This window comes from Glycine soja, chromosome 15, assembly GCF_004193775.1.
Source record: "Glycine soja cultivar W05 chromosome 15, ASM419377v2, whole genome shotgun sequence".
NCBI lineage: Eukaryota > Viridiplantae > Streptophyta > Magnoliopsida > Fabales > Fabaceae > Glycine > Glycine soja.
In genome coordinates, this window is record NC_041016.1 from 10,940,900 (window position 1) to 10,962,096 (window position 21,197).

Below are 21,197 nucleotides of genomic sequence, written 5' to 3' on the forward strand. Positions count from 1 at the left end.
CAAAATATTTTTGTTGAAGGTGGCCAACTCCTTCAATTCAAAGAAGTGATTTAATAGGATTCTTAAAACTAGGGATCAATGAATAATATTATAATAAGATCGAGGTGCATCCCACAAAACCTGAGCAAGCATAAGTAGTGGTATCTTGTAAAATCAAAATTATTATGGATTGAGTTCAGACAAACACGTTCCTGCATGACAGGCCAATCACACACATCCCACAAAAGAACAAAATTAAACTGGGATTCTTTCATCAATACTCTAACAAGCCTTTTGTCACCCTACCATGTGAAGCAGGCCTCTAATTTAATCATACATCAGAATTATATATTATATCATGCGTTATTAATTGTACAAATAATAATTAATGATAGTAGTATATAGTATTAAACAATGACTCATATGGCTCTTAAAATGCCAACCCTTCACACTCGCTTATCACTGCCACTTCCCTCATTATTAAACTAATCAAATACTATATATATGTTTAACACCCAAATGCACTAAAATAATGTTTTTGGCCCTGCCTGTGACAACGGTGTTCCTGGGCACGCGGGAACACTTGCAATTGCAAAGGCTTATGACGCGTCGAGACGTCACTTCTTCATATCCATCATGGCTCTTCTAATGGACGGCTTTGATCATGCATGCCACCTGTTTGGGGTTTTGAAGAAGTGACTTACACATTCTAATAATCAACCACTTAATCAAAGTCAAAGTAGCTAGGACTCCACTACTTCAAAATTTTGAATCTCTTCTGTTTTCTAGGCCCTAGCTAATAATAATCCTTTCTAGATTTTAGTTTTCAGTTTGCTTGCTAGATTAACATATATATAAGGCCCTTTTTAAGAGAATTTATATAAGTTAGATTTTGAAAACTTATCATAAGTAAGATAGATTTTAATATTATAAAAAAATTATGATTATTTACTAATAAAATTCTCATATCACCATGGAGATTTGAATTCATGTTGTTGTTATAGGGTTTGAGTTTAATCCTTACCTATTGGACCAATTATTTTTCTTTTTTTGGTATGTATAGAATTTGTTGTCTTCATCCTAATTTGCACTTTAGAATTAGTCAGCTCCATTTTTAATTAATTAAGAAGAAACAAACCAATAGGAAAAAGACAAACTGACTTTATATCTGATAGGGTGGGGTTCTTGCACCCGACCACCAACCACAGTGCCTACTTATTAGGCTTAGCTGTTAGAATTTTATGAAGGCTATGAACCATCAACACACACACGTACATTAATTCTCTAACATTAAATCCCCCAAAAAATAATTGTACATACATGTGTATGTAATATATGAATAATGTTCTTGGTCACGATATATATAATCATACTGATAATTATCGCAACCACATTTGGCTTCCTGATCTATCATAACTTTTATTTTCCTATTAATAGCATTTTAATATTTCTTGCAATAATTATAATTATCTTTACTTCACCCGCAATTTAACAGCGCTTGAAAGACTTAAGGTAAAGGTAAAGCAAGCAATTGACGATGGACCCTTTTCTACTGGGAAATGTGGGGAGGTTAAGTTTATGAAGGTGATGAGGATCTTACTATCTTAGTTCATATAATGCATATAGGAGATGCACATCGGGAGTTGCAAAATAAGATCCCTTCCATGTGAGAAATCTTTATTTTTATTTTAATATAATCTTTTGCTCCAACTTGATAACACATTAACTGAAAAACAGGATTAAGCCCTAGGATCCTGGGCCACGTGGCCCCTTTTCCATGTGCTATAAATGACTTCACTTCCAAGGGGCAGGGCTAGTTCAATCCATTGGCCTTTATTTTGGGGAGTCATTTAGAGATCCCATGCCACAGACTTTAAGTGCATTTCAAGTTCAAGAAAAGCCACATTTAGTCTTTGTTCACATCTCTTGATGCCTTTTGTCTTTTATATTGTCACGCACTAGTAAAAGAATTTAGACCTAATTAATAATTAATAATATTAACTGTTGAATTTGGGTACCCTTGTTGTTCGTGTCTGAGTCTGACTAGCTGGACTTTAGTTGAGTTTTGTAAGACAAGTTCAATATGGAAGATTACGAGTCTATTAGCCGGACGAAGCACATTATAGCAACTGGGTTCTACGCTAGATAGAAACTAATTTAATCTAGTAACTGGATAATGAACATAAAGATAGTCAATATATTAATATGGTCATCTTATCTAAAGAAATTAATTAGAACATAATCCATCTTATTAAGGAAAATTCTAAATAGTACAGGACAAAAGTAGACAAAAGAATTATACTACAAACTTTAACTTTTTATCTTTTTTTCATTTTTAAATTTTTTATTCAATCAATCAAATGAAATTGACCATCCTATTTTGCATTGAATTCGTACATAAACATTCGTACTGGCTATATAAATATAAATATATATATATATATATATATATAGCAAGTATGCTTAATTATTAAATACTTTTAAATAGTTAAAAACAAGAGGCTGGTAAGTGATTTTCATACTTTTATAGTTATTTCTCTAATGAGTACCCTTAACATTTGTCATAGTAATATACTTCTTCTATTTCTTATATATCTTTTTTCTCATATTTTTTTATTTTTAACATTTCACATGTATCGTAGTTTTTTATCTTCCTTGACAAACAGACAAAGTGAGTAATTAAGAAAATAATAATTAATACTAGCTAACAATTTAAAAATAAATAAACAAATGAATGAATTCTTCTTTCAAAATATAACAAATAGGAAGGAACATTACAAAAGGGTGGCAGTTGAGTTTGAATTAACCTACTAGAATGCCACAACCCCAATGCCTGTACTGTTGAACTTGTTAGTACAGTTGTCTTGGTGCAAGATAATAAATAAAGCTAGCACACTTGGGTGCCATTTGTCAGTAAGAGATCAACAATCATTTAGGAAAAATGTAAAAACAAATTTCAAATTGACATTGATAACTGGTTGATCTTATAATTGAACCGTACTTAATCCGTTTTGTTTATACTAAAGGTTTCCTCTTCTGATCTACGCCGAGTATTAAAGTTCTTTCAATAACAAATGAATATGCCCATAAGACCATAACCGATTTTATTTCGTATTTCTTAATTGGGTTCATAATAATTTGAAACAATTTGCAAATCGAGTATTTATGCTGTGTAGTTGCATTTAATTGTACATGTGCTTCAACCTTCAAGTGACGGAATGCATCTTGTGTGTAATTAAAATATAAGGAACAACTAGTATATTTGAAAATTCACCAAAACAAAAAACTGATATATTTGAAAGTGAGGGATTAAAAAAAAAACAATTGTCTATATAAATTATAAAGTGGGTGTCTGTCTGCAAGTGTTAGGTGGGTTCAATTTAAAACGGACTGAACTATTATGGGCTCAAACCGTTTGCCATCAGGATCAGATGAGGATATTTTCTTCATGCACCCAACATTTTCTCCAATACACCCTGCAATAAGAGAAAAAACCAAAAATACCCTTACATAAAATGGATTGGAATCCATATGAGACTTACGGATTGATAATCCATAAGCCCCATACCATAATCCATAAAATCCGTATGGTCCATATTATATTAAAAATATATTTTACAAAATAATTTAAAATTATTAACTCATGCAGGTCTTGAACCTATGACTTTTGCATTATTAGCACAACACTCTATCCAACTGAGCTAATAGGTCAATTATATTAAAAAATAATTGACGTCGATATATATACCACTAAAATTTCTAATATATATTTAGTATACATGTAAGTTTACATAATAAATTTTGTAACAATTAATTTTGATATAATAATATTTTTTTTACATATATAAATTTTAAATATAAGTTTACATATAGATTTAATAAAAATTTATATATGTTAAAAAATAAATTATTAGATCAAAATTAATTGTTATAAAATTTATTATGTAAACTTATATGTGTATTAAATATACATTAAAAAATTTAGTGTTATATATATCGACATTAATTATTTTTTAACATAATTGATTTATTAACTCAAGTGGTTAGATTGTCATATTAATAATGTAAAAGTCATGAGAACCCTCAAATGAGATAGATCTTGTTTAACGGACTATTCTTTTCTTTATGGGACAAAAGAAAAGAGTGATTTTTTTTGTAAGAAATCATAGGTAAAAATTAAATACTTAAATATGTTTTTAGTCATTAAAATATTTTTTATTGGCAAATATTTATTTATTAGTGAGATATTTGAACCCACAATCTTCATCCTTCACCACCAAGACAACCTTATAACCCCTAGTCCTTGAAATATTTGATAGGGATTAAAAGAAAATGGTCTACATATTATAAGAACTAAAACTAATAATAGATATATTAGAATGACTAAGGTACAATATGTAATTTATTCTAAAAAAAATAAAAATAGGTATCATTCAAAATTAATATTCAAATTACTTTTATGTAAAACCTATAGTTTAAGAGCCATTGATGACTTTCTTTTTTGAATCTAAGGTACTTCTAACTCAGAAGTCAGACTAGTCCTTTAATCTAATGAAATTTATTTAAGGTGTTGAATTTTTCTAATAGTTTTCATCCAAAGTCATTAATACACTAAATTCTCATACCTCTCAAAATATGTAGTGGGGTTTGAGTCAAATGATTCAAAATGGTTATTTTTTGCTATTGAAAGTAGGGAGTTGTGTAGCTACCATATATTGTTGATAATCATGAGTTACTTGAAGTATAAATGGTGAAAAGATGATTTCCTATTAGTTAAAGTTTAGTTGTTGAAAATCATTCGATTTGCTTAGAAGAGTTAATCAAAATTTTGCTCAATACTTAAGTTTATTTAGAAGTGTTTGGAGGTTGTCAAGCAGGTAAGCAGTATAGGTTGCCTTTCTTAGTTCAACTACATGGAGAATAAATGAATGAAAAGTTTCAATTGATTTACTCAAACGTATGTGCACCTATGAAGACTATGTACACATTGGTTTTTTAGCTAGCATTAATTCTAAAGCTTCTAAACCTAAAAGCAATAACATGTTCTTCCTCACTTAATAGTAACAACTAACAAGTATTTCATTCTTCTATTTTATTTTATTTTTTAGAAACGATGTTACAATGATAATTTGGGTTTACTCAAAAAGAATCCATTTTTTTTTCTTAAAGATGTTTAAAGCCTTTGATAAAGCTCGTTGTGATTACTTACATTTTTATTAAAAGAAAAACTCAACTATTTATAGGGAGAAGTACACATCTTTGCCAACTTCAATATATTTTGTGATGATTTTGTAGTTGAGAACCATAATATGCTCCTCACCATAATGAAATGACAAAGAAAGAGCATATAAATTCTTAAAATAGCATGTATGATGTTAGGGTCACGTAGTTTAAAGGCCCGATTTAAGCAACAGGAAATGGGTGGTACAAATCAATTGTGAACTAAGATTTGGCAAGAATATACTACAAAGGATAGGAAGGGAAAACAATAAGGGTGACTTGTCACAGTTAACTATGGGAAAGAGGTCATGTGTATAACTCCTTTACAGGAAGGAAGAGACTGCTAATGTGACTTAGTTTTGTATCTTGCAGCTGCAAAATGGGCCTAGGTGCAACTTCATTATCATCTACACTTTTAGTAAGTATCGTCCAAGTTCTTGACTGTGAGGTTGTGGAAAAGATAGAGCTTTTCTTTTGTACAAATAATTATTACTCTATGGATCATTAGTAATTAATTTTTATTGACTTGCTGATAATCAGGTAGTCTTTCTTTAATCTGTTGTCCATCTAATTTGATATTGTTGGTTTTTAATGAATAAAGGCAATGTAAAAAAAAACAAAGAGAATAATATGTAAATATTCTGGAGAGAAACAAATCGGAAGAGTTACTTTATTCAGCTACCAACACAATATATTTATAATGCTTGCAGCAAAAACAGAAAAACTAAGTAAGATAAAACAAAAATATTTTCTCTTAAAGTTTAAGAACTACTTTCCTAGAATTTAATAACCACTACTTTGACTAGGAAATTTTATTCAACAACTGAATTAATGAAATAATAAACTATAAGGACGTCACGTGCAGCACATAAAGCAGTTTTCTCAACAGATATTATCTAAGACAATTCCTAATGCATGCTCCAAAGGTAGCTCTTGTTTAACAAGGTCCATCATAAGCAGAGCCTGATAATAAAATGTTACTACCAAGTATCTTAATCAAATAAATGGAAGATTTATATTGAAAACCACAGAAAAAGTGCATTATTATACTATCTTACAAAAACTTGCTTTTTGATTCTTTAAGCCACTGGTTAGTAGTAGTATTCTCCAAGCTTTTATTACAGTTAAAGATAAACAGCATTAAGAGCAATCCTAGGCACACATCACAGAGCACAACCATCAGCATAATGTGACAGCACTGGCATAGTTACAACTTGCTCTTCCTAACAGGCCCCATCTCCTTTTTTATTCCTCAGCAACTGCTTCTGTGTCTTCCCAGTAGCAGTCTTTGGCAATTTGGAACCCAATAAGCAGGCATCTTGGACCTACAGAACTTAATTATGTCCTCAGCCAAACTTTGCTGATTAGTAGCACCATCCACTCCTGGCTTCAGTGTCACAAACGCACAAGGTGACTCACCCCACTTCTCATCAGGCCTTGCCACTGCTGATGTTTTCGCCACCGGAGATGATTATGTCCTTCGACCTGTCTTTGATTTCTACGAATCCGTCTGGATGCTTCACAGCCAGATCCCCGGAATGGAACCAGCCATTTGCAAAGGCCTCTTCATTCGCTTTGCGGTTCTTTAAGTACCCTTTCATCACTGCATTGCCCCGCATCACAATCTCGCCAACAGTGGTGCCATCAGCAGGAACTGCTTGCATTGTTTCTGTGTTCATAACTTCTAGGCCTTCCAATGCAATGTACCGAACCCCTTGCTCTTCTACAGGAAGTGATTCCCACTCTGGCTTCCAGGCACATATGGTGGAGGGGTCATAATAATTGCGGCGATTACAGATGGAGGAGGAGCTGCACCAGCAGTATTCTAAGTAACAGTTAAAGAAAACAACTCTTGAAAATAAGTATATGACATTATAACATGTATTAGTTAAAAAGAGAGTAGCCTATTCAACCAGATTTGCTTCAAGCGGCACAGAGGATTGTTCATTGAAATATAATAAAATTGAGAAAAAAGACTATTTACTAACATTGTTATTCAATCACCGGTCACCATATTTGGTAAGGTTGTTGACTTTTACAAAATAACTATATTAAAAGTCATATCAGTGCATGATCGTTAAATTCAAAAAAAATTATGTTCAAACTTTCAAAATACAATGTTATTATCACTAGTCAGCCAGCCAAAAAATAGTCATCAAGCCATTATTGATTTAGAACAACTCTGGATTCCTGTTAAAATAATTATTGAAGTTCAATATGAACTAATTTACTTTTTCAACCATGTCACTGTTATGAAGAGACTCACAATAATGTGGTCAATGAAGCCATCAATAAGGCATCAAACTTCAAGCTAGAGTTGGAAAAGATCATTAAGGCATGTAACAGCATATCACTCAACAAAATTAGTCTCAATCACTCCAACAATTGCTGAACACAAAGTACAAACAAAACCTATTAATTTGCCTGCCGAAGACAAATATTTGTCCCACAAAGAGCAGCAAGTGTCCAAGGATAGCACCAGCCATTGCAGTGAAACATGGAAAGAGTCCACAGATACACAGCACCTTCACTCATTCCCCAATGAAGAGCACCACTCAGAGACATGAGATACGCTCCTCGGTGGTGTAACACCACACCCTTAGGACTAGAAGTGGTACCTGATGTGTAACCCAAAGCAATGCTCTGCCACTCGTCCTGAGGAGGCTTCCACTTGAATTCAGGGTCCCCACTTTCAAGAAATTTCTCGTACTCAACGGCTCCTTTGGCCAAAGCATGTATGAGATTCTTGGGGTGGCAGTTTTCAGCACCTATGACAACTACAATTGGAGGATTAAAGCTTCTGCTCTTCTCAGACCAGATTTCCAAGGACTCCTCCGCCACGGGAAAGAACTCTTGATCCACGATCACTGCCACGGCGGATGAATGAACAAGAAGGAAAGCTATTGCTGACGCGTTTAGACGGACGTTAATGGTGTTCAACACAGCTCCTGCCATTGGAATTCCAAAATGAGCTTCATGAAAGTGCTGGAATGTTGGGTGCAATAACCGCCACCTATGGCAGCAGGCAGCATCACATTAGAAAAATACTATGACATCAACAACAAATGATGTTAATTAATTTTCTATGAGCCCAAATGGAGTATAATTAAGTATTATTAATTCTTTCTTGAAACGATACATGTCAAGTAGAGATTGATTGACATGTGGTTTCTGGTAGGTACGTGCATGAATTAGAATGCAAATTTATTCAGTAGTATTTACATGTATCCATGATAAGTGAACAAGCTAAATCTTATGCATCCAATTAATTGAATGATAGCCTAAGATTATAAAAAGACAAATTAGAACACCAACGATAACATGCATGTTAAAATGATTCATGAAAACGCATAAACAATTAATTTTGAGGGTATAAGAGAATCAATTACGTACAGTATGGCCGAGACCAATGGAACGGTTAGAAAGTGCAGAAGCGAATCGACGGCAACGTTGATAAGTCTGGTGCCACGTGTAGTGCCGTGATCCGTGCACCACGGAAGTTCTGGTGGGGTGGACGAGAGCTGCTCTTTCCAAGAACCATAGCGGGGTCAAGGCAGTGTGGTTGGCGTCGTTCTTGGGCAGATCGTCTATGTCGCGGCCCACACCCATTTCTTGCACCTCTCTCTCGCTCGAAGTAGAACAAAACTGAATGAATGAGAATGAGGAGTGTGGGGTGGTACGAGGTTGCTGTGTGAATATTCTGCAATATCTAACCCAGTGGTTGATCATTACAACATATAATATAATGTATGCCGGAGGGTGGAGAGGATCTATGCTATGGAGTTTGTTTATATATAAGAGAAATAGCACACAACATTGGGTCATTGACGCTGACGGCTCTTAAATAAATATTACTATTATGTTATGGTGTCAATTGATAATTCCATTTTTGCTTTGCTTCTTTCGATTTAGACCTTTGATGATTCAGTTACTGTGTCATGCGACGGTGAGATTTATTGCGTAAGACTTGTGAGTGAGTGAGTTTGTGTGCTTTCCTCATAGTTTTCACCTCCAATGTGCAAACTTTCGTCTTTGCGTTCTCTTGTGCTTTGCTGCTTCCACTGGCGGAGGTTTTCAATTTCACTTTGAAAACCGGTCAGAATTCAGAACAGACAACTTACTGTTACCAATAATGTGTCCTATAGTATACTTTCTTTAAATTTGCTTTTCTAACATCGTTAACATGCATGATGCATTGCTCATTCTTTCTATTTCAATACCTTCCTTGGTTCGACCTACACACTACAAGGGGTTGAGTGGAGAGCTCTTCTAAATATATGTCAAAGTATTGTTTGAAAAATAATGTGAATTTTTTTAAAACACTCTGTTCATTTAATTTAATTTATAATTGTACTTATTTAAAAGAAAAGTTGCATTAAAGTGTGTTCACGTCAACAAAATATCCTTTATATTATTTGTTATAAAATGAAATCCCGTATTGGTCTTAATATTAAAAAAAACAATTACATTTAGTAATACCTTCAAAATAAATGTTACAAAAAATATCAAAAAAGATATTACTAATATTATTTCATTTCAATTTATATACTATATCAAAATATTGATATTTAAAAGTGAAATTTGGAAAACTTGATGCTTGAAACTATTTGACACAGCTTTTCCTTGTTCAATTTTTAGCTACTGTCTAATACGCTAAGCAGGACCACAAGAAATATTATTTTAATTACTTTGACGGGCGCAAATAATTCCATTGTACCGGTAAACAATCAACTGAAAAAGTATTTTTTTAAAAAATTAAAAAGTAATTTCTTCGCATCTAGAAATATTGCACTTACGAAATTCAGCATGAACCATGCAGCACCATCACGCATGTCAAGTAAACTGAAAATTTACCTGGAGTATTGTATTGAGACCTTGACAAATGAAAAAGTAATATGCAATATAATCACACTCAAGTTGAATCTGAAACATTCTGTAAGGACCAAAAAATGGAAATATGGCTCACACTCCCAAGTCACTAAGAAAATAGAAAAAGACAGCACGCATTTCTCGCAGAGTCAAAACCCATAAATTCTGCACAATATTACTATAAACACGTTTGCCATCAAGATATGGAATCAGGGAACAAATTTAATGTCTTTGAAGTATTCATGCTCCACAGCGCTCCTGGCGGTGATTCTTTTGCTGGGATCCAAGCAAAGCATACTCTGGAATACAATAGACATTAATAAATCACCATATACAATAAAGCACCACAGAAAATCAATAGTAGAAGTACCCTAGGAATCAAAAAGGATGTTAGTATCTTAAACGAAGAAAACTACTAAAAATGCAAGAATGGATTGTTATAGAGGATTGAGAAGAAAATATTAGTGGACAAACGTCATGAAATCTTTCATTTCATTATATGATAAATCAAATACAGGAATGCATTTGTTATCTAATAATGCCACACTCACACCATACAGCAGATACCTAAACCAGCCTTGGACCCAGACATGTTCAAAAGGAAAACAAGAGATTCAAGAGTCATTTACTTTCATCTCCCTTAAAGATTAACCAGAAAAACAAAGAATAATTGCTCTCCTTCCTCCTCTGCTTTAAAATCAAAATTTAATGCTGTTAAAAATTACTTAAGGGAATGCTGGGAAACTGAGTGTCAAAGGGTTTCAACAGTTGTGTTTTGTATGCAAATGTAAATTATAAAATTTAAATAAAGAAATCCAGTTGATAACAAAAAATAAAAAATCAAATGGCTGAAACTGTCAAGCATTGCACCAGTTATTGCTATGTATAAGGCACAACATTAATTATGGTTCTACCAATTAGTAATAGGATTTTCCCAATAGAACTATCTAGCTTTGAAACACCTTACAAATTAAGTGCTTTCTTTTACACAAATTGTTTTATCTTATCCCATTTATAAAGACCCAATTAATTTTTTTATGGAAACATTGGACGCAAGTACTTGAAAATGGGAGTGTAATAGGTAATCTAGTGGAGAATTGAACCTCTTGACAACATCACCACACCCCAGCCTTGGACTGAGAATGGTGGCAGTTGAACTAGACACTTATTTGCACAATTTTTAATAATGGCAATGAAAAAGAATACTATATCGCATCTTGCACTTACAGAAAGAAGATTAAGACCAGCTGCATCAAGATTTGGAACCACATTTGCCAAGTCCTGCAAAGTATGAGATAAGGTTAAATTCCTACTGAATGAAGAACACAACAATTAATACAGGTCTAAGACAAACAGCCATAATTACCTTGGATGGCCATTTGGGAAATGTTGATTTAAAATCAGGCAATGAAGTTACACCAGGCCATGTGTCTTCATTTGGGGTACCCAAGATTCTTCATATAAGAAACAATATGCATATATTAGTGTATATATATTTAACAGGTTTTGATATGATCATTAGAAATTTTAAATTCAAAGAATACTAAAAATTAGGAAAGGTTTCTCTTTATCTCCATTAACTTAGCAAAGAAGAATTTGAAAAAAGTGAGATTATACAAATTTAATAAAATTGCCAATTTTCCATAATTTCAAATGCAATATAATCATAGGCACTTCAATCAAGGAAAAGATGCTTATAAGTAGCTTCTTTTACAAATTTTTGACAATTTTCTTTCCTGAAAAAAGTCCTATAAGATGATAGGAGAAGATGCTTATAAATAGCTTCTTTTCCATAATTTAATTTTTGACAATTTTCTTTCCTGAAAAACTATCTATCACCCAGACCTAGTCAAAGGCCTCAAAGGTATCCAACAAGAAGGTGGCATAAATATGAGGACCATACATACCCTTGAGGCCATCAGTAACTAAATATCCAAAAGAAACATGTCATGCTTCTTTTTTTTTGTTGTTGTTAACTTATACTAGTTAATAGATTGTTCAATTTTGGGAGAGGGGAGAGCTTTAAGATTCAGAGAAACAAAAGAGAAGGGGAATCACACAAACAGAGAAGCAGAACTATGAGACCAAGCAGGCAATTAGTTCAATAATTCAATAACAATCAAAACTGAAAACTAAATTTTCAAAGGGCAGTGGTCACACTGTCACCAACACATCAAAATCATTTAAATTACACATATAAACAAGAATATTATTTTTGAGTTTGTGTGTGCGTAAGCTTAAGTTGCTTAACCCCCCTTCCCCCAAAATAAATGTAACAAACAGGATTTAGATTCTTCAATCAAGTCTCATATAAATACTTAAAAATGACATTTAAAAGTCTAGAGACATATTCATAGATGATAGATTTTATTAAGATTTACCAAGAAATGCAAAATTTATGGAAATCAGGAAATAGATATTTACCTGAATATTTTAAATAATTCATCAATCTCAGAGTCCCCAGGGAATAGAGGTCGTCGGTTTACCATCTCTGCAAATATACATCCCACTGACCAAACATCAACTGGCGTAGAATAATGACGAGATCCAAGCAATATTTCTGGAGCTCTGTACCATAATGTCACCACCTACAAACAATCACCAATTATTATAAACACAGAAATGGGAATAAATATTAAATTACGTTAAAAATCATCAACCAGCCTACCACAATACCTTTCCACAAAATTTTATATGTACACCTATTTTCTGCTATTAAATATTTTATTTGTTTTAATTAGAAAAAAATGCAAATTTCTTGAAAGTTTAGAGGAAGGGTCAGGGCATGACACGAGACTTCAGAACTTATTGTAGCACATACAGATGACCTAGCAATGAAGGATCATTAACAGGAATTGAACTCGAAACCTTTCAGATGATGCAGTTTGATCCTACTCATTGAGCAAACCCTCAATGGATGATTATATAGTGTGGCTGGTATATGCAAAGTGTAAACGAAATATCAGAGAGCAATCTTACTAACATTCTTGATTACTTATTATAGTGGAACTCATTAACAATGCTTCATGTATTAAAATAAAATTAACCAAAACAATCTCTAAATACCAATTTGGTGGATTGCTTGAAAGTGGCCACTGAGCACTGACCAATGATGTTTCAGGATTGCACGGACGAAAGGGACAAATGACCTTTCAGTATTCTTGAGGACAGGCAATTTTTCAATGTTAATTTGCAAAACGGGGAAAACCCAATTTAACAGTTTAACTAGATACTCATCCCATGGTTAAATTCAGGTAAGCTCTCAAAAGAACTATTTAAATTAACAAATGCATTACAGGAAAGATTAACAATAACAAAGCCTTATTCCCACTATATTGGGTCAACTACATGGACTCTTGACCACCATTGTGCTCAATATGGCATTACATATAGCGGACACACAAACAAGAACCCCCCACCCGGTTAGTCAAGTAGCTTTAGCATTACAGTGAAGTAAGATTTTCAACTACGTTTAGAGTTCCAAAAGATGCAACTTTAGAACACAGCATAAGGGCATGTCATATTCTCATGGAAAAGCTCATTCATTTCAATTTTATTATATGCATGGATGACTAGAAGCACATATAAGGTAGGACACAAACCTCATGTGTAAATGTCCTGACAGGAATGCCAAATGCCCTAGCCAATCCAAAATCTGCAAGCTTTAGTGAATTAGTACGGCGATCTATCAACAAATTCTGTGGTTTCAAGTCTCGATGAAGAACTCTATGTGAATGACAGTAAGCAATGCCACAGAGAATTTGATAAAGGAACATCTGCAGAAAGGATCATTAAGGAATTCAAATTTTAAATCCAAACTAACTGGTATTTTCACCAAAATTAGCATCTCCCTTATATAACCCTTGACAAAATAGATTTTACATTAATGATGAATGTTAAAGTGGAATATTGAAACATAATCTTACCTGCATAAAACGAGATGGGAAGGGAATGTAATGGGAACATCACACATAGCATCATAAGTTCTTAACTAATCACATTCAGATAGTACATTAATGAGGGAGCCAATCACACAGACAATAAGAAAGGAAACCAAAACCAATGAAATACATGACAGCTGCATCTCAGTACAGCGTCTTGATTTCCATTAAGGGTGTTCACGGATATGGGTCACCCGCGAACCCGCTGATCCAAACAGTTTGGGTTAGATCATTTATGTATTTGGATCAAAAATAAACCGATCAAAATCGTTCATGTACGGATTGGGTCACAATTTAAATCAGTTGACCCATTGAACTAATCCGTAAACCCGTAATTAAAACAAATTTTATTATTTATATATAAACTAAAAAAATAATTTGACAATCAAGGAAGGTGTGGTAATGCATTATTTCCTTTAGTTCTTTTAATAAAACAGTAACAATTTAATAAATTGAGGAATAAATCCACTTCATCACCGCAAGAAGCCAAGAACATGTTGTGATAAATATTTTTTTATATAATTAAAATTTATGATAAATAACTTATATTGTGATATAAGATTAATTTTAACAATTGATAATTTTATTTTAAAAAATATTAAAATTAAACTTAAAAAATGAAAAGGATAGAAAGAGATAATAAAAATCCATAAAAAAAAACATTAGTTGAAGATTTTTTTAAAATAAAAATACTTTCATTAAAAAAATAACTAATAAAATTGGTCCAATTATTATCCTATTTTTTCTTTATATATAACAAGAACTAATTTTAAAAGAGTTTCTCGTGTTAGGATAAAATCAAAAACTCTTTTTTTCTTATATAGGGCTAAAATTTGAATTTAACCTAATTTTTAAATAGTTATAAAAATCATCGATAGAAAGGAGAATCCACTGTTGTGTTGTGCCGTGACACTTTATTTCTCAGTCAGCAGGTAACAATCCACTCACTTCACAACAAACCATGTTTCATGCTTCTTCACATTCACTACTCTCGAATTTTCTTCACCAACTATCATATTTAACAACTCTTTATATATTACTTATTTTTTGGTTTAGTTGTGCACGTCACTTATTTTTGTAAATATCATTAAAATTCTATGGGGTATCAAGGTAACTATTAGGGTTAGATTATTAAGATTCATATTTGTTTATCTGTTAGATGCCCAGATAAAATTTAGTTATTTTTTCTAATTTACACAGTGGCAGCCTCCTGATTTTAGATTCCAAATCACTAGCTGTTAGCATGATTTCCTCTAGAATTGATTTATCTGGATCGTGTGTTGTTTTATTTATTTTGAGCTTGATTCTTAGAATGATTTCCTCGCATTAGCTGTTAGCATGAGATTTTGGGAATTAAATAAAAAAGCTGAAATCAATTTGAAATTCAACAAAAAAAGGTGTAAACTGTGTAATGTTTTAGTGTGGATAGATTCTTTAGAATTTGCAAATGAGACAATGGGAAAAGAAGAGTGGTACAGGGAATGTTAATGATTCATCTCCAATTCCACCAATTAGCATTCCCTCTCCATGTCATACTCAAAGTCCATCACATCAAGGAACAGAAGCTCCTTAGCTCCTTCACCAACAGAACATGGAACTCCACCACAACAAGGACAAGGACAACAACATGAATCTGCACAAGAGGTAAGAAAAAAAAAAACTGCTAGACCCCCTTCTAATGTTTGCAACATTTTATTAAGAAGGAAGATGGTAGGGCTTATTGTAAGTACTGTAATGCATTATATGCAGCAGTTAGTTCTATCTATGGAACATCTAACTTGAGAAGACATGTGTTCCAACAAACCCACACAGGTTGATAAAAAGCAAAAGACAATTTTTTTTTGGAAGTGAGACTGACCCTAATAAAGTTAGTATGAAACCTGTTGATTTTAATCAAGAGGAGACTCTAATAGCACTTGTAAAGATGATAATTATTGATGAACTTGCCTTTAAATTTGTTGAAAACGAAGGGTTTAGGAAGTTCATGGAAGATGCTCAACCTAAATTTATTATTACTAGATATTGCATGCATGTGTTTAATGATGAAAATGAGAAGTTGATGCATGTCTTGTTTGCAAATAAACAAATGTTTTCACTTACTACGGATATTTGGACGTCAATCCAAAATATGAATTACATGTGCGTGACAGCTCGTTACATTGATGAAGGGTGGGAGTTGAATAAAAAAATATTAAAATTTTGTTTGATTTCTGACCACAAAGGTGAAACCATAGGGATAACCCTAAAGAATTGTTTAAAAGAATGGGGGATTTCAAAAGTTTATTGTGTAACAGTGGATAATGCAGGTTCCAATAACTTAACTATTTCATATTTAACTAGAGCATTGAGTGTTTGGAATGGGCATACTTTATTAAATGGAGAGTTCATGCATATGTGATGTTCTACTCATATTTTGAATTTAATTGTTAGTGATGGATTGAAAAAAATTGACCTATCCATTAGAAAAATAAGAGTTGCATGTAAGTTTGTGAAGTCTTCTCCGAGTAGATTTGCAAGTTTTAAGAGGTGTGCTGAAGAAGTAAGTGTATCCACTAAGGTCATGCTAATACTTGATGTACAAACTAGGTGGAACTCTATTTATTTGATGTTAGATGTTGCTAAAAAATATAAGCATGCATTTTATCGCTATGAGTATGTTAAGGCTGCATATGTGTTAAATCTCATATCTAGTGAAGGGAAAGGATATCCCAAAGAGATTGATTGGCAACGTGCTTGTGTTTTTATTAGCTTTTTGAAGACTTTCTATGATGCAACTCTTTCTTTTTCAGGGCCATTGCATGTTGTTGCTAACACTTTCTTTAAGAAGTTAGTTAATATTCAAAAATCACTAAATAAGTGGAGGCATAGTGATGACTTAGTGATACAAAGGATGACAGCAAATATACAGTTAAAGTTTAACAAATATTGGGAAAGTGGGGGAATTAATTACCTTTTGCTTGTTTATATTTTTCTTGATTCTCGTTATAAATGTAAGTACATTCAATTTTGATTTAATCGTATGAATGGTGTTGAGAAGAACATGGACATGATGAAAAAATTGAAAGACCTCATTCACAAACTGATTCGGCAATATGTACTAGAACATCCCATTTCTCATTCTAGTAGCAATTCAGCCAATTCTAGTACATTGGCTTCAAACATGGCCTCACAACATAATGATGACAAAGGTGATAAGAGTGGTGAATGGGATGATGAATTTAGAATGAAAATGAAGAAAAAACAAGGTGAGGTGAAAAAAAATGAGTTAGATATGTATTTGGAGGAATGTTGAAGATGACCACGTTGAATTTGACATTTTGAATTGGTAGAAATTGAAAGCATCCAAACATCATATTATTTCCTGTATGGCTAGAGATATATTGGTTATTCATGTATCTACTGTATCATTTGAGTCTGCATTTAGTACAGGGGGGTAAAATTCTAGATTCATTTCGTAGTTCCTTGAGTCCTACTACTATTGAAGCTCTCATTTGAGTTCAAAATTGGCTTAGATCTATTAAGCAAAATGTTAATGACTTGGAAGTTGAGATAAATGAAGCGGAAAAGATTGAATCATGTGTGTAATCTCTTATTTCAATTTTTATATTTGTATAAAATATCAATTAATTTTTGTCCTAACAGGATTGTACTTAAATTTTTAGAGTTGTTTGGTTTAGCTTTAAATATTGCGAGTATTGGGACTCTAAGTGTTGAGACTACTGGTGTTGGAACTTCTTAAAGTATTACTTTCATATACATTGTTATTTGTTTTACCTTTTTTTCATATTTATTTAATTTACCATGTTTATAATATCAATGGATCATATTTTGTTCATTTGTTTCAGCAAATCTGGTTGCAACAAATCTAGTTGCAAGAAATTAGTTTGTAGAAAATAATTGTGTTTTAGATTATTATAGTAAATCTCATTGAAAAATATTTTGTTTTAATTTGTATTAGCCTATTTTAGAATATTATTTTGATGGTGTTAATAAATCAATTTTACTACTTTCAGACATTTGATAATATTGTGTTAATCGTATTGGATATTTGAAAAAATCATGATATAAGATAGTAGTTCTAAGAAAAAAAAAAGACCAAATTTAAATAGGTAATGCGCTAGCCCGAACTGAACCAAATCGTTCATGAATGGTTTGGGTTGAAAAAATTGTGAAAACCAAACCAAACCGATCAAAGTTGATTGGGTTGAGTCCTAAATTTGATCAAAACCGGTCCAAACCGGCCCGCAAACACTCCTAATTTCCATGTTGATAGCTAGCAAAGACTGGAGAGCTACAACCATAATTCTAAAGGCAAAACTTATTAATCAACTGATCACTCATTTTCTGAAACTTTGAAGGACAACATCACACCAAATCATGTAATAAAAAATAATCTACAAAACTCTTTCAATCATCACAAAACTCACCAGACAGGCGCAATCACTCTCATACTGTCTTCATTTGATTTGTAGAAAGACATGACAAAGGATAAGAACCCATATATTTGCTTGGCAGATTAAGTTTCTTATTCACTCCCATAACTATAACTCAAGTTACAAATATGTATAATCCGAGGAAAAGAAAACCACAGGTCACTCACCTTTACTTGCCGTGGATCTTTCACAAACTCTGGAGATGAATCCATATGTTTCTTTAGATCCAAGTCCAGATACTCAAAAACCAGATACAATCGCTTCTCACTGTGTACTACATCCTGCAACCTGTCATCCACACAACCACCAAGCATAACTCAATAATGAATTGACTAAAAGGCAGAATAAGAGGAAGAACAGCACACAGCAAATTAACATTTTCATGGCCAATAAGTCAGGGGCTCAGGGCATATATAGATTTTAATGTCTATACATTACATTGTCAACCAATCAGAAATCATCGTTTGGTATGACTTAGTTATTGCAAAAGTCAACAAGCTTATCATACATGACAATTTGTGTTTGCATGATAGTGTAAAAACCCTATATACAATCAATGCATGCAGTATTTGCTCTCTAATATAAATCTATACAAACATTGATAGAATTCAGTAAGACAAAAAGCATGACTCAAAAATGAAAGTGTTGGCATAACTGTGTGCACATCCTACAGCCACAGCCACCTCACCTACATGAACAATTCACAGCCGTACAATCTATCAAATACAACAACCAGTTCACCAAACATAAACAACAACTGATTGGAATTAAAGTATCAAAATCAGGTTATCAATTGTTCGACACATCCAAACCCTATGAACAACAACAACAACACGAAGCCACCTCCATTCATACATCATATAATAGCTAAAAATTCCAAGGTTAAGCAGAAACACAAATTCACGACAAATAGAGTGCGGCGACAACATTATTAACCCTCCAATTTCATCATCGACAACAACACATTGCATTCCAATGAAAGGAGAAGGAATTAGATGATATACCTAACAATGTTCCTATGCTGCATCTCTTTGAGGAGAGAAATCTCGCGAATGGCGGTGCTGGGAACGCCTTCGTCCTCCTGCTCGAGGCGAATCTTCTTGAGAGCGATGGTCTCATTGGTGACGCGGTCGCGAGCCTTGTAAACGACGCCGTATGTTCCCTCGCCTATCTTCTCCACCTTCTCGTACTGCAAAAAAAAACAAAAAAATCGAAAACCAATTTTCACGAAAAGTGAGTTTTTGAGAGGAAACTGAAAATCGAAGAGAGATGATGCATTGCGGTGCTACGAACCTGTTCCATGGAAGAAGATCTGAGAAGAAACAAGGCTGGAGCGGTTTTGCAGTCACTATCTCTCACTCCACTCTTGTCACTTGCTCTCTCTCTTCTCTTAAGTCTATTTGTTTCCTTTCCTCCCCTGCCCTTTTCCCTCTTTATTTTTTTTGTTGGGTTAATGATTTTTTTTTTATTATTTAGATTTATTTATAAATTACTATGAAAATGACAAGTGACAACTAGGTCAACAATGACACACTCCTCATCCCATTGGTGTTTTTTCTTCTTAAATATATTTTATTATTGTATTTTAGTATTATTTTTTTAAAAATATTTCACCTAAATTTCTATAAATTATATTTGTTTTGTTTTTGTCAATTTTTATTACAAAAATGATAATGTGACAAACAAATTGATGATATCATCATGTTATGTCATCACTTGATGATATCATAATGTCAGGTCAATATAAATATCATATTATCATTAATTTATAAAGATAAAAATTAAAATAAATATAGTTTATAGGAACTAAAATTAAAAAAAATGACATATTTTTAGGATGAAAAATTATTTAAGTTTTTTAATACATATTAAAATAAGATAAACTTTTTGATGCCTTTGTCACCCCCTTTCAAGCAATTGTAGCAGCAACTATAATACAGTAAAAGTAACAATGGTGGTGGTAGTGACAACAACACTAAAAATAATGGTGACAGTCACAATAACAATTGTGGTAAAAGCAAAATAGTAGTGATAACGATGACACGATCGCAGTAGCAACAACAATAATAATAACAATAGTGGTAGTCGTAACAATGTAATCATGATGGTGATCGCAATGGTAGTGTAATAATGATAATGACAACAATAACAATAGTGATAAATAATTTTTCATAGTAGGAATTTACAAAATCTCAACATTGTCTAGTGTATCACATTATCAAATATACGAATTTTAATATTTAATTTGATGCTTATTTTAATATTTAAGACTTTATTTCAAGATTTTATTCGAGACTCGGTTTTTTCTGCAAATATGACATTTTTTTGTTTTAGTTTATATAATTATATTTTTTTATATGTGGGAATCGAAAATAATGTAAGCGATTTATAATAAATCATGCACCATGATCAACTAATTAAGTTAAACTCTCTTAACATATATTTAAGCTTTTTTCTTATATTATTGATATGAAGTATCCATTAATCTATTCTTTGTATCATGTATTTTTTTATTCAAAAACTCAAATTCAAAACTTTGTTTAAAGAATTTAAATCCAATTTTTGACTTAGAAATCTCAGGAAATGTTGGTGTCTTTTACTCTAAGATGTCTTAGATAAAATTCATCTTTAAATAAGAAAACCTTTGATGAATTTATTGGTTGGAGATTTTCTAATATATATAAAATTAAATAAATTTTATTGGCATAATATATTATTATTGTTCATTAGGTTTGTTTTACTTATATTTCTCAAA

At 32.4% G+C, this 21,197-nt stretch overlaps 1 protein-coding gene and 1 pseudogene across 1 annotated transcript; both read right to left on the reverse strand.

The window, feature by feature from the left end:
* Positions 1–6,310: 6,310 nt before the first annotated feature.
* Positions 6,311–8,808, reverse strand: LOC114385826 (annotated as a pseudogene).
* A 1,229-nt stretch (positions 8,809–10,037) lies between these two features.
* Positions 10,038–19,897, reverse strand: LOC114388619 (cell division control protein 2 homolog). Its single transcript, XM_028349197.1, has 8 exons — positions 19,736–19,897; positions 19,447–19,631; positions 18,610–18,730; positions 13,671–13,844; positions 12,493–12,656; positions 11,435–11,522; positions 11,296–11,349; positions 10,038–10,367 (listed from the first exon to the last, which is right to left on the reverse strand). The coding sequence occupies exons 1-8, from the start codon at positions 19,742–19,744 to the stop codon at positions 10,278–10,280; spliced, it is 885 nt and encodes a 294-aa protein (XP_028204998.1). The 5' UTR covers positions 19,745–19,897; the 3' UTR covers positions 10,038–10,277.
* Between the last annotated feature and the right edge of the window lie 1,300 nt (positions 19,898–21,197).

What these genes read in the sequence shown, in the direction of transcription:
- LOC114388619 (XM_028349197.1), bottom strand. An exon ending in GAATTATTTAAAATATTCAG is followed by an intron (nt 11,523 to 12,492) that starts GTAAATATCTAT and finishes TCTTATATGAAG; the next exon opens with AATCTTGGGTACCCCAAATG. An exon ending in TTCCCAAATGGCCATCCAAG is followed by an intron (nt 11,350 to 11,434) that starts GTAATTATGGCT and finishes CATACTTTGCAG; the next exon opens with GACTTGGCAAATGTGGTTCC.